Source organism: Molossus molossus, unplaced genomic scaffold (assembly GCF_014108415.1).
Source record: "Molossus molossus isolate mMolMol1 unplaced genomic scaffold, mMolMol1.p scaffold_m16_p_5, whole genome shotgun sequence".
NCBI lineage: Eukaryota > Metazoa > Chordata > Mammalia > Chiroptera > Molossidae > Molossus > Molossus molossus.
The window spans coordinates 91,902,773-91,928,063 of NW_023425388.1; the positions used below are offsets into that span (position 1 = coordinate 91,902,773).

Consider the following 25,291-nt stretch of genomic DNA (forward strand, 5'->3'; position numbering starts at 1 on the left):
AATCAAGTTCAGAAAATGTTATCTGAATTCCAGCTCTAAGAAATATTTGTGTTATGAATGAGAACTTTTCATTCAATTTAAAAAAATAAAAACCAGAGCAAAGAGCAAACTGTTAAAGAAATCTAAACACGAGTCTTTTTATATCTATTAAAAATCAATATATATAAAATAAGAGGTCTAAATCCTTAGAGTATTTTATGAATACATATTTTTGATTTGTGGTTACGAATCTGCCTATGCAGAGGACTGATTTAAATTATATGGGGATTTTTGACTGCACAGGTGGTCAGCACCCCTATCCCCCAAGCTAGTCAAAGGTCAACTGTATATCATTTTTATTTTTTAAAATAGAGTGAGAATTGATTTTATCCTCTTTAAACAATGGGCACCTTTTTCCTCATTTATATTTGAAGTCTGGAAGAATTCTATGGTGAAGCCATAAGAGTAGATTTAAAAATCAAGCTGTATGACTCAACTTTTTTTTATAACTGATAGGGAAATATTAAAATGTTTGTATTTTTCTTTTTCTTTCCTTTTTATCTGCTCTCTTTCAATCAATGTCAAGTACTACACATAAAACTTATTTGGCAAAAATCCTAAGAATCTGCAGTTTTTAAATGAAATATTCCTTAAGCGTCAGACACTGAAGCCTCATTAGTCGTTCATGTATAACACACCACAGAAATATCTGGGGTGAATCTGTAATTACGTTAGGAGTTTGGAATTGTTGTCCTTTTGAGAAATTTACTTATCAGATAGGGTTAGTGCAAATTAAGAACATAGGAGATTGATTGATATTCCAAAATAATACATCAACATAAGAATGGTTTATCTAATGGTGATCTGCCATTCCTGCCTTAAATATGCCTAATTTATGCCACAGGATACAGTAAACATTTGCTTTTTCTATTTCTGTGATTTGGGATCATTCTCGGTAAATTACATACAGCTTTTGTTGTTGTTAATGCTAATAACCATATAAAAGTTTGATAAAAAGCTATCTATAATCATTTCAAAGCAAGAAACTATCTTTGTACCAGCTAAAAGTTATAAAAAGATGTAGACTTACGCTAAATTGCAATTGTATTTTGTTATCTAAAATATTTAATTTGTTTTAAACATTGTTCATGTGACTTCCATGGTATTTTACAGCATTTTGTTTCAAGTGTTCTCAGAGGGAGGTTTCTCTGTGCTCATTCCATCAGCAGAAGATTAGGTGAGGGCTTGCCTTATAGATTTGTGTATTTCAGGATGGCACCTCTCCTCCAAATAGAATGGTCAGGTTTCAGCCATGAGCCAATGACTTCTAAGAACACCAGAATTTCAATACTTTGCATACGGTGCAGCTTGCTATATATTGTAAGCGGCATTTCTAATTGTCTGACAAAAACTGTGCCATAAAATATTGACTCTATCACCTTAATTCAGTGTTTATAATTCTTTGTTAGACCTGAATACTTCTACCAGGTATAAAATTTGGGCATAAAATTTTTACCATAGCAATAACAGTGTGATTTTATATCATAAACGAAATAATTATATAATAGAAAATATAGGAGCCAGGGAAACATGACAAATTAAAACAGTCAAAAGAGATTACTGGGCTTCCTTTCAGGGGAGGGCTGGGAATTATCAAACCCTCCCTGGATAAGCTGTTTGTAAAGGGTGTTCATCTTTGATTATTTCTAGACTATTTTACAGCTGTGATTTAATTTGAAGATAATTTATTGTGATGTCTATTCCATTACAGTTACAGTGACACTAATTTTTTTTTAAATATGTTTTATTGATTTTTTTTTAGAGAGAGAGAGGAAGGGAGAGGAAGAGAAAGGTAGAAACATTGATGAGAGATTTATTGGCTGACTCTTGTACTCCCCTTATTGGGGATCAAGCCCTTAACCTGGGCATGTACCCTGACCAGGAATTGAATCAGTGACTTCTTGGTCCATAGACTGGCACTCAACCACTAAGCCACACTGGCCGGATCAGTGACACTTATTCAATAGAGATGTAATTGATGTGTGCTATGGACAAGATAAACCCAATCATTACATTTATTTTCTTATAGGATATTAGCCAGTTTGGGATCTATCATTAAATTTAAGTATTTCCTTCAGGTCGGTGTGGCTCAGTGGTTGAGTGTTGACCCATGCACTAAGAGGTCGCCAGATTGATTCCGGTTGGGATGCATGCTCAGATTGTGGGCCTGATCCCCAGTGGGGGGCATGTAGGAGGCAGCTGGTCAATGTTCCCTCTCATCAATGTTTTCATCTCTCTCTCCCTCTCCCTTCCTCTGTCTCTCTAATATATCAATGAAGAAGAAAATTAAAAAAAAAGAAAAAATTAAGTATTCCTGATTCCTTACACACACACAAATATTCTCTAAATTTTCCTTTGAACCAATTTTAACATTTTATTAGTCTCATTAATTAAGTCAAATAAAATTTTAACGTGTTCATTTTATATTGATACCATGGTCATGAATTTATCCTTTTAAATTTATATTTTAGCAGAGAGTTCTTCTAATATGAAGCAAATGCATTCAAAGAAACATATTATTGGGATAATTGTCAATTTTAGCCAAATTTGGGGTCAAATAGATAGGACTATCCAAAAAGTTTATGAATGCAAATAAGGTAATAAATGAAATTTTAGAAAATCTTTAATCTTCAAGTGATACAATATTAAGATCTTCATGGATCAGAAAGGTTTTGGTAATTAATTTAATCATTGAATGAACCTGGAGCATCAGCCTTAACGGGTACTGGAAGTATGTAAACATACTACTTAATGTTCCTGAAAGCAATTTATGACTAATAGAAAACCAGAAGCATTCCAGGCTTTATAATGTGTGTGATTTGTAAAAGAGCAAGTAAAACCACAAATGTGTATCCAAACAAACACAAATGCCCAGACCCAAGGCCGTGCAAATTGTTAAATGTTCCAAGCAATATACTTTCAATGTATTACACTGAGTTAAAATTTAAAGAGAGTAAGGATGACTTATCAGACACCTTTGCAACATCCCTGCCCCCAACCCCTATTACACTACATTGAAATAATACATACAGTCTGGACTCGTTTCGAACTCAAACTTGCGACTGTTGGTCCCATATCCAGCTGCTGTTCGGGCTCGGATTTGGAACACATACGTAGTGTCAGGCTTGAGGCTACTGATGGTAACATTTGTGCCTCTTGCCCTCAGGATGGTATAACTGGTTTCTTGCTCCTGCTTTGAGGTAAGAAAAATCATGTTAAAATCAAATCTTTAGAATGTATCAAGTGGTAAAAAGGTGAACCACTCAAAACCAATTACTGTAAAATGTAATATAGAGCACAGACAAATAAAAGAGACATGACAATCTTTTCATTCTCTGAAGGCATTTTTAAAGATAAAAATGTTTACAGAGTCTACTAATTTGGATACAATAGTTTGTGTCCTGCACATAAAGTTGGAGAGTTAGTTTCTATTCTCGCCAATTAAGAATTCTCTGAGCAAAAGTCTGTTCTCTTCAAAACGAAAGCTAAAATTTTCAACCTAATTAAAAGAATAAATTTACAAAGAGGAAAATACCCCTTTGAATTAAACCTAATAGAAATGCCTTACTGATTCCCAGACAGGAAATATTATATCAATTGTGAAATATTAAACTTAAAAAGATCAAAGTTCTCTATATAGCTCTACATTAATAACTTTTTCAACATCAACTGAGTGGCATTGTATTTGCATTGTTTTGAAGTCACAGTGGTTTAATAGAAACAAAAATCCCCAGATCAAAGTCTAGAAATATTTTCCCAAAAGAATCTCCCCTAGGAGATTCACATTATACATATCAGATCCACACTGCACATTAATAGTAAAGTTTTTTTGTGTCAAGCCTTGTTTACAAAAATTAGATTTACACAGAATCATGTTTTTCTCTAACATATATTAATATGTTCTGAGCGCTTTGTGGATAGCTTGTTTCTGAGCAGTGGGAACTGTCCCTGTATGTGGGCTGGGGCCTGGAATGGGTAAGACGGAACAGTGCATATTCTCATCCAGCACTAGACAGACAATTGCAGAAATAAGGTTGCAGGTTATATATCCTTTATAGTTAACGATGCTGGTTATGTATTAGACAGACTTGGAGTTAGTGTACTTAATAATAAAGAGAGTCAAATATATTTATTTTATAGAAAAAATTTTTCATTTATTAAAAAAAATATTGTGTTAGCCCGTGTAGAGCTTAAAATCAAGTGAAACATTACAATATTTCTCAGCATCATACATATATATTGGGAAATAATTTTTAAATTTATGTATGTATGATATAAATACTTATATATATTAAATAACATTACATGTATGTATCAAATTTTAAGCACTGAGGGACTAGTAAATGGATTTAGCCATTTTTTTCCTGCACTGGTTAATATTGCCTTAAAATAAACTTGCATATTGTGCTTTGTTGACAGAGTATAAAATAAGTTCCAAATATTTTTTATATGCAAAAGACACAAATGTTCTTTTATGTTCACTATATTTTTTACATAGCCCCACGGATCTGAAGGGCGGTTGTTTTGTGCTTCTGCTATTCCATCCAAACTGAGGCACATCAGTGATTTTCTTTTTATTTTGTTGCATCATCTATAACATGGATTCTTGTGTTTTCACAGGATATCTTGTCACATTTTCAAAAACAGAACATCATGATCAGATGAGTATTTGACAGTACCATACAGGATCACCGAAAGCTGGGAAATAACTTATTTATACTATGATTTGGAACATGAAGTTTATTAGGCTTCACTTCTTTTTAATAAAAAGAGACACACCTTTGCTGTGGTGGCAGGGAAGCGGGAGGGGGTAAGAAAACATTGGCATCATACCTGTGAGATATGTTAACTTCAATAAAGAAAATACCTATAACCCATGAATATAGACAGTGTGGTAAAGGCAGAGGGTGAGCAGGAGCATGGTGGAGGGGTCAGTGGGAAAAAATGGGGCGGGGATATCTGTAATACTTTCAAAAATAAAAATAAATTTTAAAAACACTGAATTGTACACTTAAGATAATTTTATAATATGTAGTCATACTTTATTAAAGTTTTAAAAAGAAACCCCCCCCAAAAAAGCCACCCAGAAAATACCTACTTTTGCAAAGAAATGTTCATACATTATGCCTTTTGTGCAGTGGATCATACCAATAATTCTCATGTCTCTAATGACCCTCTGTCATGTAGAGGGAGGGAGGTAATACAGGGAAAACATACTAATGAGGAGTCATGGCTGTCAGGACTCAAAACACAGACCTAATGTTTATTAGTAGTGAGGGTGTGAGAAATCCAAAATAACTTTACTGACTCCCAGTTTTCTTATCTGTAAAAAAGCCTATTTGCCTACTTTCACAGGATTATCGGATAGCTCCAAATTAAATAATGTATGCAGATGTGTTCTATAAATATAAACTACCATATAATGCACAATTTATTTTTAATTCACTTTAAAATACTTTGTAAACTGCATCAGCTACACAAATATGTTGTGTTCATATTAGTCGTTACAAAACCACCCAGCTCTGAAATGGTTTGAATACATCTTCTTTCAAACTTCCCCATGATTTATAACCGGAGAGAAATAAGTACTATTTAGTGATGAAGCATCACAGCCTAAATTCTACTTATAAATAACCATGTACCTATTTTTCATAATTTTATTACTGAACCACAATTTTATGATGTGAGGCAGACTTACACACCCACTGCCCATCTTCCAAACTTCCTTGTGCAGTCAAGAAAGTTTTTCTTCTTCATTTCAGTAATAATACAGGGGCCTTGTTGTTAGTTCAATATTCCTATCTGTACTGAAAAAAATTTATGTGAATGTGCAAGTCAAGTAATGAGGCTTTACGGCAAAAAACTAAGAAATAATGCATCAATGGGTTAAGGAATCGCTATGAAATAGTTGGTAGAGCACAGGTCTTGGTGTAGAAGGACATAAATGTCATTTCTAATACCATAACTAGATGTCTTAAGTTTGGTAGTGACCTCTATGCTGTGGCTCATTGATACAGAATGGGGGATATTCTACACAATAATTTCAACCCCCTCTTTACCTATAAATCAAAAGTATCACATGTCCACAGATTTAAACAAAGCACTACCACTTCTTAGCGATGTCATTTGTTCCATTGCAAGAGTGCAGCCATGAGTAGCTAACCTCTGTTCCTTCACAACCCAACCTATCACATTGTCTCCCCACCTTTTCATAGTATTTGACTTCGTAGTCCAATATGATCCCATTAGGGTGTTCAGGTTCTTGCCAGGATAAAGAGATGCTGTTTCCGGATGTCCGATCCTTCTTAATTGTCATGACAGGTGATGGAGCTGTAAAAAGAGGATGGAGGGGTCCATAGGAGGGGGCAAATTAATCAGGTTGTGAAGGTGGTAAAGAAGAGCAGAGAGGGAAGGGAACAACAAATGGAGTCTATCATTGTTCGAATCTTTGGCAAGAGAGCACTATTTCCATTTCAAAGGCTCTTGAGTATTAATCTGGCCCCCTATCAAGCCTCAGCAGCTGGATTATAGCCCTGGTACATACAGGCCTATGGAAAATGAGCTGAGATTTTCAGCTGCTGGTGGAATAGTGGCAAGTGAGCAGATGTTTTCAATCTGCTACTCTAATGTAAGCAATGAAATATACTTGATATATTAAAATAAGAACAAAACATCAGGACTACCTATTTGTTGTAATGTTGCAAAGTTATTAATACCAGATTCTTCAGCTTATTGATAACATTTTCATATGCAACTCTGTAAGAGGACTGGAATCCATTATGCACAAGGAGGCCCATGGTATCTATAGGTAATAATAATGTTTAGTATGCTATAAAATAGGATTTAGGACATACCAACTTCTGACAAAAATCTCTCATGAACAAAAATATGTATCAGAAAAATGTAACAATCTTCAGTTTTTACATTTTTTATTTCTTTAAAAATATTTAATAAGAATTATCAAGGAAATGACTGCTGTTTGTAACACAACTCAAGCTATATTTTTAAGTTTCTTATTGGGTGGTGACTCAAACTTACTTGTATTGCTATGCATTATCAAAAGTACATAATATGAATAAAAAACCACCTGCTTGGATCAGATATCATAGGGTCACCTTCATTTCTAACGGAAGATTAAATATATTTTAAGTGATATCCTACTTCAAATCCTTCCATTAAAAAGAAAAATGCATACTATCCATCAACGCCCTTCTGGTTTCAAATCTTAATCTTGGTAAACTGGCCAACTTAAATATCTCACTTGGAGTTCAGTGGCAATCTACTTTAATGGAATGTAGCAATATAAATTACAAATATGAAAAAAATTCTTAGGTATATTAACCATTGAATTGTTTTCATTGTTAAAGGACAAATTTTCTTATTGATCTTTCTCAAATCAAGGACTATTAAAACCCTGTGTGTTTGTATTTCTCACTACAGCCAGCAGATTTGTTGATTGGATGTTTCTGTGATTATCACATACTAACTTTTGTATACACAAGCTCGCATTTAAATTGTTCCTGTTTATAAATGCCTTTAATTTTTATTTCTCATTTGGAATTAGTTTCCAAGTTCTAATTCTGTGACACTTTCTTGGGAAATGTAAACCTAAATGAAGAATCTAGTGCAATAAATTTCCCATCCTTCTATTTCTATTGCTTATAAAATCTTTTATAATTAAAGCACCATTACTTTGATTGATTGACCTGGGAATGATTACCTAACCTTTTGCCAAAGAAAAATGTAGTTCTCGCTTTTCTAATGGAAAAGTAAATTCATCTTTTTATTTTCTTTTTCTCCCATTAGCAATTAACATCCTTTCATAAAACATTATTTTCCATCATGCTTGCTTTTCCTTTGTTCAATATTATTGTGTTATACCCCAAATAGCCTCACAACACCCCCATCCCTCACCCCACACTGTTGTGCAACTCTGAAATAAATTCTAAGCAAAGGATAATTTATTTGGGTTATATTTAGTTGCAATTTTATAAATATATTCGTTAATTATACATGTATCACTGAGTTACAAAAAACAGATTTGTTAATTATTGAGAATTATTTTATTTTTATTTACCCTCATAATTAAAAAAATTCAATTCATTACCTAATTGCTAGTAGGAATATTTTTGTTCCAGTGCCCTTGGAACCAAATTTTCCTTTTTATACAAAAATGGCAAAATATCATAAAATTTCCTGCTGAAGTAAATCCATTGTGGAATAACTAAGGTATGCTTACAGAGCATTTCAAAGAAGCTGGGTGTTGTAAAACTTTCCTGGTAAACCCATGGAGACCCTACATTCATTCCATATCACCTTGAATATGGTTTATTTTTCCTAACAGTTAAATCCATTTTCAATGAAGCTTTGAAAATTACCAGGTATAGCATCTCTCCTTAAAGAAAAAGAGAAAGTAATTAATTTCAAAGAACAATTGTGAGGAGGATTGTATTAACTTGTTCATGAAAGCTTTGCAGGCTGTTTTGGGGATCTGCCCAAATTTTACTGCTTCTGCACTGAGCAAGGCTTTTATAACTGTTGAAATTCTTCAAAGGTCTTTGAGCAAGCTGCAGAACCCTGTAGAACTATAATAAATAGGCTTTTGTAATTCCACACTTACTTAAGTAGAGGCAATTGCTCAAAGCTTGTGTCATCTCCAAGTTAAATGAACCCTTTCTGATTGCTGGTTTTAGGCCCCTCTTAAGTCATTTGTTCTGCACTTTTAATATACGCCCCTCGCGTTGGCCATATTTCAGCAGTTTGGCCCCAGTGCACCAGCTGGAATCCGGTACATTTGGGCAATGTTCATCAATATTTTAATATTAATAAATAATTAACAGAAATTGTTTCTCCCTTTCCTAATAAATATTTTTAAGACATAATAAAACACTGCACAAAGAGACACATTTTATGGGCACTCCACTGTATCCATGTGCTCTGAAAAGTGTTCTAGAACACTTTTTCATTCATGTCTTGAAGTATAATTTATCCATACTTCCTCATATGCTTAATACAATTTATAATAATAGTGAAAAACAGTGATATGGATTCTGTTGTTTTGTTGTTGTTTTTTTTTAGTTATTTTTCAGGTATCAAAAAGTGATTTTTTCAATGTGCAAATTTTCAAAATCTATAGAGATTTCTTTCTGTCTAAAAGAAGATGGTATTACAGGTATATTATAAAAAAATTGTGGTTTATTTTATCCTCATTTCTTGTTTTTTTTAAATTTGTGATTGGGGTGAATGGCGGGTAACAGAGGGAATGAAAAACAAATCTACCTTAAGACTAGAGAAATGCTCAGAACTATTGTGAAAATGTATATAAGAGGAGGCGGAACAGAGTTTCCCTGGAAAAAAGCTGGTGGATAAACTAAAATTGCAACTACTGGTGAACACCCTATATCCCAGGATTAAGAGTTTAAATCTGGTGCCTCTTTTATATGCCTGACATGATACAAACGATTCTTTTACTGAGAAGAAGTTGACGACACAATAGGCTGCTATGAAAGTGGCCCAGCCATTTATCAAGTTAAATAAATGCTCACTTTTGCAGAAAGAAAAAGAGAGAGAAGAAACTCGTAACCAGAAAAATTAAAACAGTAAGGTAATTATTTTTAGTAAGTTAATGGCTAATGTCCTCTTTAAAATAATGTGTTGGTGTATAATATACGGTGCTGTTGTATTGATTGGTATTTAATAAGAAACAAATATTTGATTCTTAGCTTTTGTTATTCTGGGTACAATCAGATATCTGTGTTTTGGAAAACACAGAAAGGGAAACATAATACACTAGGTAAAGTTAAATGTATTGTATTTTAACTGAAAAATTTCTTAAAAGAATGTGAATACAAGAGAAACAGTGAAGGTTAGGCGGGAAGTGGTGAAAGGTGAGGAGGTGCATGGGTCGCACTTTTAATCGTCCTCCATGAAGCTTCCCTGACCTGCCGACAAGTTCTGAGTATCCCAGTATTAAAATAATTCTGAACTTGTCATGTCACACTGGACAAGTTCATGCTTCTTTCAGTTAATTCTTCTTTAAAATGTTATTTTGATTGTGACATTGGACTAGACAGATATTTTCACCCTATGTTATCTAGAAATATGTGTTCACAAAAACTGTATCAAAATGTGTTTCAATTTCTGTTCTAGGGACATAACTTTCCAGGACCAAGGGTTGAATTATTCACCAAATGTTTTCCTTCTCTAGTTCCAGGCCCTGTAGCGCCAAGCTCATGAATCAGAATCATGCAATGACTGATCCAAAAGGCAGAGATTCAGAGAAGTATAACCCTCAGTACTTAATAATAGAACTCAGTCATTTATTTATAGAGGAGGGGCAAAATTTTCTCTCATTCAGTGTAACCGGAGACACTGATTGCATCTAATGAAAGAATAGAAAAAAAAAAAACACCAAAAAAACAAATTACAATAGGAAGCCAAAAGATAAGCTAAAAAATGTTTCTGTGCAAAGGGATCAGGTTAGCGATGGGGCCTGTGCAAAACCACACTCAGTCTTGTGCATGTCAAACCCACTGACGGAGATGGAAGGGATTCATTATTTTTTTTTTTTCTCTCTCTTTTTTTTTTTTTTATCCTCACCCGAAGATATTTTTCCATATTTTGTACAGATAGAGTGGGAGGGAGAGAGAGGAAGGGAGAGAGAGAGAGAAACATCGACGTGAAGGGACACATCGAGTGGTTGCCACCCGCACGACCAACCAGGGCCGGGGACAAACTGCAACCGAAGTACGTGCCCTTAGTGGGAACCGAACCCGGGTCTCTCCGGACCGCAGGCCGATGCTCTAACCGCTGAGCCAAACCGGCCAGGGCGGGATTCATTATTTTATCTATGGTGTTTTAAAGCTACATTTACCATTATTCAGCAACTAAAATATGGCCCATTCTTAGACTCAGGAAATCAAAACTTCAAAATTCAACTCCTAAAGGATCTGGTTTGGTTCATTTGTTTTTACTGGTACTTTCTTTTTATAAATTTGGGAATTTCTAAAGAACCTCTGAGGTATCTCTGTGGTTTAGTGATAGGACAAGTTAAACTAATAACAAAATGGGTATTTCTTTCCTAAGTGAGCCAAAGCTTTTAAAAATTATCTCCATGGGAAAATATCATGCAATAAATGGTTGAAAGACTTTTCCTTTGAATCAGACATGTCTTTAAAAGCATTATTTCTGTATTTTTTATTTTTTGTACCATTCATTACAATGCCCTCTTAAAAACATTTCCTTCTCAGTTTTTTTCAGAAGTAAATATTTCTTTTAAACTCAGAAACACTGTTGGATTTGAATTGGCAAAATCATTCATAGCTTAATGTTCTCCACCTCAACACCCCTCCTGTGATTTCGCCAACCCATCCTCCTCCAGAATCTCCTGTTTGGGTCCCAACACTCACAATGTTTACAGTGTACCCAGTTTGAATTTCAGAATTGGGCTTCTTTTTATATTCTCCCCCACCAACAATCATGCATGTCAATCAGCTCCATCATCGGAAAGCTGATGAATTTTCTTTCTAGTTTTCCAGCCTTGCCTTGGTTCAAACCCTTGCATTGTATTCTGTGCTCTTCATCTCAGTCTTTCCAGAACTTCAACTTCCTACACATTTTGATGATTGATTGTTTTATAATGCAAATGACTCTTGAAGCCTCCCTTCTTTCCAATTCTAATTTCAAATCATTTTCTCTAAACTTGTTAACCAAAAAATACATTTTAAAGGAAAGGTCTCAGAGTCAATATTTTTAACACGTTGGTATCAGAAAACTCTTAAGATCATAGATTTGGGAAATTCTAGATGATAATAGAATATATAATTTGGAATTCATTACATTATTAATTAATACTTCTCATAAAACCAAAAAATACATACCAGATTTACCAGTTTTTAGTCTTTCAAAGCTAAAGTTGTAAAGACAATTCCTTTGGTCACCTTTCCACAATGCGCTTGCTGTTCTCCCGCCCAGAATACTCAATCTATTCCTTTCCCACCTGGCAAGTCTTGTCTGTTCATTACTCTTAGAAATGTACTGCTAATATAATTCCCCCATGAAGTTTTTCTTGAGCCCCTTAGGAACTAGTTAATCAGCTTCTTCTTCTAGTCTGATGTATAATCATAGTTTTCCATTTGCTAACTACATTGTAATATCATCTGCTTACAGTGGTTCTCAACTTCCTAATGCCATGACCCTTTAATACAGTTCCTCATGTTGTGGTGACCCCCAACCATAAAATTAGTTTCATTGCTACTTCATAATTGTAATTTTGCTACTGTTATATCTTAAGCAACACCTGTGAAAAAGTCGTTCGACCCCAAAGGGGTTGCAACCCATGGGTTGAGGACCACTGGTTTACCAGCATGTCTTCCCACTAGACTGTAAATCCTTCAGAGTTTTTGGTACCTAGCATAGTGCCAATCTTACATATATCTTGTTATGTAGTTTGGTTAGCTTTGTAATAAAACATACACTGTATTTTGTGGCTAGTTCCTCTAAAAGATAAATTCCATTTACCTTCTGATGTTAAGATAATAAAATTCAAACCAAAATTAAAATAGTATCTTTAGCAGAGAGTATTTTAAATAAAAGTATTTCATTCATTTTTCTATAGTGAAACGTCATTTCCTCAATTGAATCAATAATGTCGGGAGAAAAACATTCAAAGATACAAACATTGAAAATAAATTTTGATGTAGGTTTCTCAATTCTCATTTTCTAGAAAACTGAAAAATTTTAATTTTTGAATTTTGAAGACCCCAGAATAAGTTTAAAAAGTGGAGAATGCAGTCACAATTTTAATCTCCTTCAGACTCTGCCAGAGCAATAAAAGAGAAAAAACAGTTGTGATGAGAGAAGAGTTCATTTCATAAATGTTTATTGCATAGATTTACCAAGATGAGATCCTGTTTTTCACTTTTCAAATCGCTCTCCACATTCTTTATTTTTTAGCATTAATTTCTCCTTCTTTTAATATTATCCAATATCTTCAAAGAATCAGAACATTCTTTAAATGTGTCATTAGCAACTCTATGACACCAGCTTAGTGTCCTAAAATTTAACTAATTTCTGACACTGTCAGGATAAGGATTCAGTCACATGAGAATGCACCCCACTCCAGATGCCAACCCAAGTAGTAGATCCCCAGGTTACTCACAATTTCTGTCCAATTTGGTTACAAATAGTTTGCCATGCCCCTGTCTCAGGTTTGACTAATTTGCTAGAGCAGATCACAGAATTCAAGGAAATACACACTTTCACTTATCAGTTTAATAGAGGATATGATAAAGAATACAGATGAACAACCTGATGAAATGATCCACAAGACAAGGTCTGGGAGGTCCTGAGGACAGGAGTTTCCGCTCCTATGGAGTTGGTGTGTATCACGCGCTAGTGAGTGGATGTGCCCAACCACCTGGGCGCTCACAGAACTCACACTGTTGGGGCTCTTGGGGATGCTTAGCCACATAAGCTCTGCTCTCTTCCCTGGAGAGAGGGAAGGGGTTTTCTGAAAATTCCAAGCTTCTGATGGCAACGTGGACTTTCAGATGCCCACCCTCATCCCGGAGCCATCCAGGAACTCACCTAGAATATCCTCATTAGAACAAAAGATGCTCCTCTCACCCAGGAAATTTCAAGGGTTTTAGGAGCTGTGTCAGGGATCAGGGTCAAAGACCAAATATTAGAACAAGCAATGCTTCTAGCGATTTTATCACTTAGGGAATTACAAGGATTTCAGTAATTTTTTCTACTAAACAGGGACAGAGACCAATACATATTTTCTATTATTTCACACAGGTTATATGGCTTTAAAATCAATGGGGATAATTATTATATGTTTCTAAATACAAATCTTCAATTTTGAAGAGGTTTATATTGATAAGTAACTATTTTTAAGACTCTGTCCATTGGGAGTTGATCAATCTCTAAAATAAGAAATTATTGAGGTAAGAAATAATAAAAATTAGGACACATCAAGGTTTTTTTCCTTAACTATTTCTCATTGGATAATGCAGTATACTAGCAAACCTACCATAATATATTGAGAATCCTAGAGAGGTTATATACATCCATGACATTAGCACATTTAGAAAATAATAATGTTCCTTAGATTTGCTTAGTCATTCTACTGTACTTTCTTTTCTCTCTTCAGGTCCTTATAGGAGCATGAGTGCTCTCAACATGTCCACAGTTCCAGAGTGCAGGGGCGTACGCAAGGCGACGAGGATGATAGTTGGTTAATCACGTGTATGTGTGTGTGTGTGTGGGGGCACGTTTTAGCCTAATGTTCTTTCTTTACACAAATGATATGATGCCACTGGAGGGTCTGGTTGTCTTTTAATATAACACACTCAAATTCAACTACATAGAGGACATTCTTTTTTTTTCATCAATTACAAATGAAACATAAAGTACTCTCAAAATTCTCAGTCATTTAGCTATGCATGCCTTATTTTAAAATATTCAATAGTTTTCATTTTGAAAAATTTATACTTTATCCTTCTAAGTATTTGCCTGAACCTAAATTTAGAAAAATGCGTTCCAGAGATAATATAAACAATACATATGAAAAGGAGAGACTCTTCCCTCCCAGAGAGCCAAAGATGTTTGACAAATTCCTCACTTCATATGGCTTCTAAATATCTCAAAATTTCCAAAAGATGCAGTCTAACTTTGTGAGCAGCAGTACGTATAAATACTGTTTTCAAAGTTCGCCTTGGGTAGGTTCCCTGGTTATTGTTTTGAGCAGTGGTTCTGTACCTGGAGGTCGTGACCCCTTTGGGGGTCAAATGACCCTTTCACAGGGGTCACTTAAGACCATCGGAAAACACATATTTCCAATGGTCTTGGGAACCGAGACACGGCTCCTCTATCCGTCTCCAGGCGGGTCCGCCCACATGCAGATACGCCCACATACAACATGAGGAACTAACTGTATTAACGGGTCACGGCATTAGGAAGGTTGAAAACCACTGGTTTTGAGAAAATTTGCTTTGATAGGATTTTACTATTGCATATTCTCAGCCAGTATAATTGTTTTCAACAACATCCCTTGTTTGTTATTAATTCAGTAGTTTCCACAAAAATAAAGACAAATGAACAGAAAATTTCAACCAGGGTTGAGAATCAAGATTTAAATAACTAAATTAGAAATCGTGGGCAAAATCAGATAATATTTTGTAAAACACTTTAGTATAGGCAAGATTACTTTAGTGTAGATGGCTCCAAAGATTGCGAAGGGCAGCTGATCGATGTAGAGAAGGGCAATGTGGTGGGGAAAGGGTTCTGGTACAAGGTCAGCACATGTGAATACAGAGCATGTTTCAGTGTAGAACTAGGCTCACCACATTGTGAGGGTTTGTTTCTTGGCTGGTTTTAATTTTTTTCTTTTTCAATCACAGTTTACTTTACACATGATTTTGTATTGGTTTCAGGTGTCCAGCACAGGGGTAAGGTGCAGGTGGGGCAAAGGGTGAACACTTGGCTGGTTTCAAAGGTTCGCTGAGACAGGCAGAGCTGCCACTTTCCAGCACAGGCCAGAAGGAACGAGCTCTAGATTCTGGCGAGTCTAGATTCTAGACTCTGCGGAGATGCTGACAAAGGGCTCGCCGCCATCTACTTAGCTGCAGGAGTGGAGAGACACAACTTAAATACACCTTCAGCACAGAAGAGGACTGCTACCAACCCAGCTTCCTCTTTACAGGTAATGATGGGAAAAAATAAAACACAGTCTGAAAGATTTCACTCTAAGATTATTTGGTTTTTGTGCTCAAGCAGGACAGAAGGAAGAAAGAAATTGTACATGTTATATTTAGAAACTAGACAGAATATGTCTTAAGTAAGTTAACTTTTTATTGGCAAACTATAACTATAGATGGAAAGTGGACACTGGTAGAAAATACTCTATACTTTTCTATATTTTGTTGTAGAGGTTAAGTGTCAAAAGTAATAGAATTTACAAGTAATTGATGCAATTAGCAACATATAAAATTTACATCTACTAAAAAAGTCAGTAAAAAATATACTTTTTTGCTTAGAGCTTAGTATGTCACTGTATCAATGATCTTTTCTTAGTTTTTGTATTCTTGATGCTCTGGCATCTGGAGCCCTGCTGACAGGGGCAGACTGCCTCTCCCAGGACTAGCAAATTCTTCAAAAGAGTGTTGACTGGCTGAGGAGTGTGCTTTTCACAGGCAAACAAGTAAACCCAGTGCCTTCCCTATCTGGGTCTTACACCATAGCAGGTAAGATTCTTCTGCCATAATCAACCCAAAGCAGGTACCAGAAAACCAGAGCTAGTTCCTGTTACCTCAGAGTCTGCTCAGATTATTTTACTTTATCTTGCTTGCATTGCCTTCCCATAAAGCCACAATGCAGCTTCCTGCCCATTCTTTCCTTCACTCGTCTCCTAGTGGACCCCGGTGCTTCTCGCTGTGGCCCTCCAGGCTGTGGCTTCTTCCTCCTCTTGGGAACAGTGGGTCACAAACTGTCTTTCCAATAGCAAACATCTGATCTGTGGCCTCGCTGGGCTTGCACAATAATAAAACCTATATTTTAAAATAATCACAGTAGTAGAATGTCATACAGAAGTTTTTCCAACCAGGTTAAAGACCCCGTTCTTGACAGAACTAATAAGCTACCTACGAAAATACCTGTAACACACACATTCTTGCTGTCATTTAGTTTTTGTTCAGCCTGTAGAAGCTTTGATAAAGCATAGTTTTAACCTATCATGGTATTTAATATGTAGATACTTCCACACTTATAGGCTTACTATCTGTTGGGCCCCTGAGTCTCTGCTCATCAACTCTCTGATTTTACTCAGATTATCTCATTAGTTAGATATGAAAAACTAACTCATAAGCTAAGACACTTATCTGGACCTATTCCTACTTGGTGCTGTGGAGGCCCACACTGAAAAATATTGCTCAGTCTTGCTGGGTCCTTTCCTTTTTACAATAAATAAAAATATGATGGAAAAATGATACCCCAGTTGTATCAGCACAGATCTTCAGAGTATCATATATAAACACTCTTGGTAGGTTGAGTCGGGGTCTGTGTCACAAGTAATAAATAACTCTAATTGAGAAATTAAAATTGGAAGCACACACAAATGCATATATACACACACACTCATCTCATGCATGCATGCTTTTGTATGAACTCAAATAGGGCCTTTTGATAACTGCAGTCTCACTTATACTTTCTTGGGTGAGTGAGAAATGAATTTACTCCTGAAGGAATGACAATTACCCTTATAAGAATCATATGCATGAGTGAGCCACCATTACTTTTCTCTGTTGTATGAATCATGAATTTTATAGTACATTATCCCTTGGTAAACGTACACCACAGAAGTATATGCTGCATCTAAATGGTTGACCCTATGTGTGGAAGCAGAAAAAATTGTTGAGAAATTCTGTTTTAGAATATGGCTTGTACATGTCTCGCTCATGTGGCTGTGTATGCTTAGAAATTCTACCCCAAGTGCAACTGAGACTAACTGAAGCAGGGAGAGAGGTCCTTAGAAATCATGTAGGTCGATCCCTTCCTTTAGGGAGGTAAAAGCCCCAAACTCCCATAACAGGAAGTCTGCAAAGTCTGCTCAAACATTTGGAAATCAGATTTTCTTAATTAGCTCAGGGCTGTCTGATTTACTTACATATAGAAATATTCACTGGCTTGAAAAAAAAATGGAACAAGAGAGTATTGCAAAAAAAAGAACATTTTGGTAGTTTACTATATAAAATTTAAAATATTTTGATAACTATGAAATCACTTTTCTGAGTAGCCTTACTTCTAGTTCTGTGTTAACTTGATGCTAAGAACTTATTTTTAACACAGTTATATTCTTAAAGAACATATAGTCTTTATTTGCTAATGCAAAAGTTATCATCTGAAAAAATTTTAAGTAAAATAAGAAAAAGTTAAATTCATTTGAGAATTACATGAATTCTTACATGCACCCTACATCTCCTTAACATATGCATTCCAAACCCCTTATCTAATTTTAATTAAAATTTAACAAATTGTGTAATAGTCCAGCTATCTGAAGGATGAGGTGAAAACATAATTTGGATGTATTCGCATTTTTCTATAAACAAAACGTATACCAGTAGAGACTTACAGAGTTTCTAAAAACAATCATGCCTGCAAAATTTCTACTTTGGCTGTAAAATTTGCCTTGTTCATGCTTGAACTTTCTAATATACTTCCCAACCTTTTTTTCTCCCAAACAAATTTACTCTTCCTCCATGCCATATTTCTTAATTAAGAAATGCAAACAGTTAGTTGCAATAAAAACCATTTTGTTCATGACAAACAAAGATTCTTAAAAATAAATGCAGAGAAGAAAATGGAAATCGCAGAGGCAGATGACCTGCTGTTTAATTTCCCTGATGCCTGCGGCTTACCTCTTTCATTCCAGGCACAAAATTAATTTATCTAAATACTGTTTTTTCTAATACCTTTTCAGCTACCTATGAATTTTTGAGCAATTGTAGTTCTTAAGTACACCCAAATAAAAACACATCAATATATATATTTTCAATTCAGGAAACTTCACATATTCGACCGTAGAATTTTGAGAACTGTAGTGAATTAATTTTTATATGCACCTATGAAACTTTCAGAGTGTTAGGAAAAAACAGCCTTAAGTTGCTCCATTTTTGGATTGCATAATTAAAGCTAAAAAGAAAATTATGTGGATACAAATATAGTAGTACTTGATCATTTTCAGAATTTGCCTCTCATTTCATTGTGTGTATTTATGTTCCTGCATTTCTAAGAGTGGAGCGAAACTTGTCCTTAGTCTACATGAGAAACGGTTCTGAGACAGAGCTATACAAAGTACAGATTTTATAGGGAGAGCCTATATTTCACCTAAGGTGTGGAAAAATCTAAACACCCATTCCCAAGCTTGTGAACTAGACTTGTCACTTTGTGTTGAGTTTATGAAAAAGTAACTTCACTATAAAGACTCTTACATTAGAATTTATGCTTAAAAAACTGAATTAAAAATGCAATGATAGTTTCATAATTATTGCTAATTTGGTGTATAACATATTCTAAAACTGATTAATGGTGATGGTTACATCGATCAGTAGAGTTACTAAATTTTATTGAAAAGGGTGGATTTCATAGGATGTAGAATATAACTCAATATATATATTAAAAAACCTGCAATATAAAGTAATATACATGGTTTGCCAGAATCAAGAGGTGGTTAAATTAATCATATGGCTTTGAATAATTTTAACTTTTCTTTGCTCCATATGTTTTATTTTACTGTGTTCCATATTGCTTTTTCTAATTTTCAGGCTTTTCTAAAAAAAATTTTCTTTATTCATTTTAGAGAGAGAGGGAGAGGAAGAAAGAGGTAAAGAGAGATAGAAACATCAATGAGAGAGAACATCAATTGGCTGCCTTCTGCATGCCCCCCACTGGGGATTTGGCCCACAACCTGGGCATGTGCCCTGACTGGAAATCAAACCAGTGACCTCTTAGTATATGGGTCGATGCTGAAGACTCAGCCACACCGGCCGGGCTCAGGCTCTTTGTTTAAATAATAAAAAAAAATTTGTGTGTGAAACTATTATATAAGCAACATGACTTGTTGCTGGGCTGATCTTTCAGATTTCTTCAGGATTTGAGAAATAATAAACCAAGGAACATTATTATCCACATTGCAGTCTGTGATTTAGCTGCAGAAATATACTTTTCAAGTGAAATTTTCTTCAAAATGCACCTAAGCTAAAAAAAGAGGAAAAGTGCTAAAAGCAAAGCAAACTTGAAGTATGAGACACCTGGCAGTCCATTCTCTAAATACAACTGGGTTTTCCTATCCCTTTATCATTCCAGGGGGTCCCAGTTGGTTTTCATATAAGTAGGTATGGATCTCTGTATATAACTTGCTTTCATGAATGACTAAAGTGTGGTACTTTTATTCTTTGTTATCCTTAGGAGTAACTGACTGTCAAATTGATTTTGGGCTACAAATTGACTTTGGTTTAATCCTCTGAAAGGAGAGCCTACAATGCGAGTCCTATAAGCTCAAACACTGAGTTCTAACCAATGCATGTGTAACATTTGCAAATGGTATGTGTGGAATGGATATTCCCTTAACATTTGTGTTGAACATAAAACGTCCAATGCAAAGGTGAATATACATAATCAGTATCATGTTTGTGTTATCTTCATAAAATTTTTACAAATGTACAGAGACAGGTTGGGAAGTACTTTAAGTAATTCACCACTAGCTTCTAGTGAAATGGTGGATAATAAATCAGATAAAAAAAATTCAACACAAGTATAAAAAGGAAACGACGACAACAGAAAGCTATGCCTGTTACAAACCCTACAGCATTTAAGCTTATAATAAGGAAACTGACCAAAGAACTGCAGACACAGAAGGAAAATAGCGAGAAAAATTTTCCACCACATTCCATGAAAAGTCAGCAGGGTTTTATAGGAAACAGTCAAGTGATTGTAGAAATAAAACAGGCAACCAAGAATTTACTCAGTTAACATGTATAATTTAACAAAAAAATATATGTTCAAACTCACTTTTGAAGATTAATTAAAAGGCCCTTATAGACTACAAATTGCTAACTACCAATGCTCACTTAAGAAAACAAGGAATAACGGTGATTACAAACTATCGTAAAGTGGCTGCTGCAAAAACTGCATCTGAATAATTACTGTCAACCCTCCCGGTAACTTTTAAATCTTAATTCAACACATTTTGAAGTATAGATGGAAGACATAAAGCACAGAAGATTTTTTCATATGTATACTTTATATTTATATTTTTCAATATGCATATAAAATTCAAACAAGTATTGATTGGTACAAATATTTTATGAAATTTAAATATAATTCTTTAAAACTTATGAATTATCAAGTATTCAACACCAAATATATATGTGTATATGTGTGTATATATATATATCTCCATAGTTGATATTTAAAGAGAAAAAATGATTAAATGCAAAAATTGAAAATATTAATTTTAAAAATCTCAAATAGGAAGACATATTTATATGCATGTATAATATATATATATATTTACTGTCACATATATATGTATACATGTACATATATACATACTGAAATTAAATATATGTACATATATACATCCTATATATATCTAATTGCTAATCATTTTATATATTAGAGCACACATTCTTTTATTTAATTCTAATAGCAATCTTTAAAACTGAAATTTTTTTTTCTGATTTCACAAGAGGGAAACTCAGAATAAAAATTACCATCAACTAAACAGTTAATGAATAGTGGTACCATTAGTTTCACATACTTCTCTTACTTGAATTGCTCCATTCACACTTGTCAGTACCTAGTTAAATATAAATAATGAGATATTTCTATTTTAATTTTACAGAAGAGAGAAGAATGGTAATTTTTTTTTTTTAATCCTCACCGGAGGACATTTTTGCATTTATATTCAGACAGAGAGAGAGGGAGAAAGAGAGAGAGAGAAACATCGATGTAAGAGAGACACATCAAGTGGTTGCCACCCACACGACCCCAACGGGGGTTGAGGACAAACTGCAAGTGATGTACGTGCCCTTAGCGGTAACCAAACTGGGTCTCTCTGGTCCGAGGGCCGACACTGAGCTAGGGCAAGCCAAACTGGCTAGAGCAAGAATGGTAAATTTTTAAATAAAAAAAAATGACTAGCATGTAATCCCATACTCTTTCCTTTTTCTATTATCCTACTGGAATAAGACTAAAGAAGTATTTGGGTAGTTCTCTGGGAAGACAGCTAAGACAGCATAATTTTATATTTCAGTTTATAAAGAAACAATCGTAATTAGTCTTCCAGCTCTTCTGATTATGGTTCTAAGGTTCTTCTTAAATTAATAATATCATGAATATCTCTCTAAATATCTCCTTTGTAGATCTTTAATTCTTTAGTAAAAATTATTCAAGTAAATATCATAAAATAACTTCACTCTAGAAGAGTTTGTGTGTTCATTGCCTGCCAGGTGCTGTGGAAGGGACAGTGATTCAAAGTTGTGTAAAAGGCGATGTGGAGCCAGCCTTCACAGAGGCTGAAAACATTCTCATCACTCAGGTTGGACTTCTTTGCAAATTATTGATAGCCTGTGTTTCCCTACGTGAATGTGGACCCTGTCATCTCAGCTAAACACTAAACGACTTCAAGTACCCCAACCCATCCAAGATACCTAATGGGAATATTTTGTTGGTGTCCCTACAATACCCTTTGGAATTTATAATTGTAGAACAACTTTTTTTATTTCAATCTGCCAGCATTGCATTGTATTTGACTGAGGGCTTTCTTTGGCTACCAGAGTTAGCTCTGCCCAAGCACTCAGGCTGGAAGACCTAAAAATTAACACTTCTTCAAATATGTCTCATTCTTGAAACAGCCGCCAGTGAAGGACTGGGGGGAGTCGATGCATAACTACCCAAGCTGCTGCTTCTCCTGGCGGGGAGCAGGTAACTCTGAAGCAAATGTTCTACCCTGGCTCTGTGTTCGGAAGTGAAAGTAACCAGTTTTCCACAGGTTAACTTGACCAATATCTCACCTTTCACTGGTTGCCTTCCTTTTCCTGTTTCATTTTCGTACTCCCCTACCTGTATCATCTTCCCAACAAACAATTTGTTCTTAAATCCTCATCTCAATCTCTACTTCTGGAAGAATACAAACCAAGACATCTTGGGTCTCTGAAGATACTTTGGGATATTGAGGACAACAGAGACCATCTGGAGCTCTATTTTGATTTTGAAAACACATAGACAATAGTTAGTAACCAACTGTATCACTAGGAGTTTTGCTACCCATTAAACTGAGTTTAGGGAAAAACACACACAAAATATGCACATTTATACAGAGCTCACAGGCACACACATCCACCCCTACCCTAGCATCATCAGATCCTCAAACTCCCTCTCGACAGTTCTAAGTTGAAATACAGATAATAGTATAAAATATTTGAGTAATAGGGCTCCATTTGCTATAGTGGGATGAGGAGAGAGTATGTGGTACTATATAGAAGTTTGGTGGCATTGATTTTGTTCAATAAGCCTTTGTTTTTCTGTCTACTCTAAGCAGGGGTGATTCTTTTGAACTAAATGTTTATTTTTATTTTTTTTATCTTTTCTATGCTTAGAGTGTAACATCTGCAGGTCAGACAAGCAGAGGTGCTTCCTTCCTTAGCCATTCTTGGAGATTCCCAGGGAAATACCGAGATGTATCATGAAAATGGACCCTCAAACACAAAGCAGACATCCCAATGCAGACCAGAAACACGATTCTTTTTTTTTAAAGTGGAACACAGAGAACAGAGCTCCTCTGATCTGTTGAACCTTGCTTTCTTGTTCTTGATGACATTGCTCGAAATATCTCATAGCTTTCTGTTCACTTTCAGTTATTAATGCCCAGCATACACCAGGATTAAACAGCAATTTCCTGGGTGAAAGAAAAAAAGTCGGTGCTGTATTCCTTCATTCCTTTTACTGATTGGGGCACTGCGGAGCAGTGGAAAATGAAAATACTGATATTTTGTGCTCACAGTTGCATTGCTGTGTGGAGTTCCCGTCGTCCGGGCTGACCTCTGGATGTGCGCAGGCTCTCTGTAGGCACTGCTGCCTTTGCAGAGGACTCTGAGGTCTCCACTCGGCAGGCACCATTCTGAGCCTTTAAACCCCTCAGGATGTAGCTGCCCCCAGGATCTGCAGTTCTCTTTTGAATGTGGTACCACTGGTGCATTTTTATCTTATTTTGTGATCCCAGTTGACAGTTCCCAAGCAACTGAAAAATATTTCACTAAACATTTTATATATCAATATATATCTATGTAAGTGTGTGTGTGTGTGTGTGTAGTATGTATAATACTACATTTTTAGCGTCTAGTTTGTAAACTCATTTTAATATATTATTTTGTTGCTTTAATAAACTCACTTATAATATATAATACTATATATAATACCTGTATCACACTAATTGGATGAAATGACCCTATTTAAGTCTTAGAGTTAAATGCTTATGCCCAGCATGAATAACACATGTAATGACATCTTTCTCATTCTATTCCTCTCAGAGAATTCCCGAATGCAATTTAATTCTATGTTGGGGTAACATGCTACAAAATCCCACACAAATAGAAGCCTTGACTAAGATTAGAAGTGAGGTAAAACATAACTCTGAATAAATACTTCTTGTCAATTCACTTGGTGAATGAAAATTAAGAGTCCAGTAGAAATCAGAGAAAGAGGCACAGAAGAAAGTTCTCTCTGAGAGAGGCTCATTCACATATATATATATATTAATTTAATTTTTTCCATCTCCATTTAACCCCTCTGTACCCTCTTTCACCTCTACCCACCCACTCCTGCACAATCACCACACTGTTTCCATGGCCCTGAGTTCTTCCCATTTATTTTCTTTTTTGTTCAATCCCTCCACCTCCTCCCAGCCCATCCCCCCAACCCCCACCAGAGCTGTCAGCCTGCTCTCTATGAGTCTGTCTCTATTTTGCTTGGTAGTTCAGTTTGTTCATTAAATTCCACATATGAGTGAAATCATATGGTTCTTGTCTTTCTCTTACTGATTTATTTCACTTAGCATAATGTTCTCCAGTTCATCCATGCTGTTGCAAAGAGTAAAATTTTCTTCCTTTTTATGGCAGAGTAGTATTCCATTGTGTAAATGTACCACAGTATTTTCATCCACTCATCTACTGATGGGCACTTGGGCTGCTTTCAAATCTTGGCTATTGTAAGTACTGCTGCAATGGCCATATGGGTACATATATTCTTTTAAATTCTTGTTTCAGGTTTCTTCAGATATATTCCCAGAAGTGGAATTACTGGGTCATAAGGCAGCTCCATTTTTAATGTTTTGAGGAAACTCCATACTATTTTCCACAGTGGCTCCACCAATCTGCATTCCCACCAACAGCACAAAGGTTCCCTTTTCTCCACATCTTTGTCAACACTGGTTGTTTGTTGATTTATTGATGACAGCCATTCTGACAGTGTGAGGTGATAGCTCATTGTGGTTTTAATGTGGATTTCTCTGATGATTAGTGACATCGGAGTTAACACGGCCATTTCACAATTGTTACTCCCAAAGTTTGTTTTGTGAGGTAAGATTGATGTTAGGAAAAAATGCAGAATAATGCAGGCTTGTCTCCAGGTAGCCTACATAAAATGAGGGAAAATATTTTTTTATCCTGCTTATCAAGTCTAGTTCTAAAAATGT

At 35.2% G+C, this 25,291-nt stretch overlaps 1 protein-coding gene across 3 annotated transcripts in view; it reads right to left on the reverse strand.

The window, feature by feature from the left end:
- EPHA3 (EPH receptor A3) overlaps positions 1-25,291 on the reverse strand; it is a 347,739-nt gene that overhangs the window by 71,096 nt on the left and 251,352 nt on the right. For 2 of the 3 annotated variants that reach the window (XM_036242607.1, XM_036242608.1), the window contains exons 6-7: positions 6,245-6,369; positions 3,070-3,232 (exon numbers count right to left, since the gene is read on the reverse strand). In XM_036242607.1, the coding sequence (XP_036098500.1) occupies positions 3,070-3,232; positions 6,245-6,369 (288 nt within the window). The remainder of the gene's footprint in view (positions 1-3,069; positions 3,233-6,244; positions 6,370-25,291) is intronic. The other variant, XM_036242610.1, reaches the window with a different exon arrangement.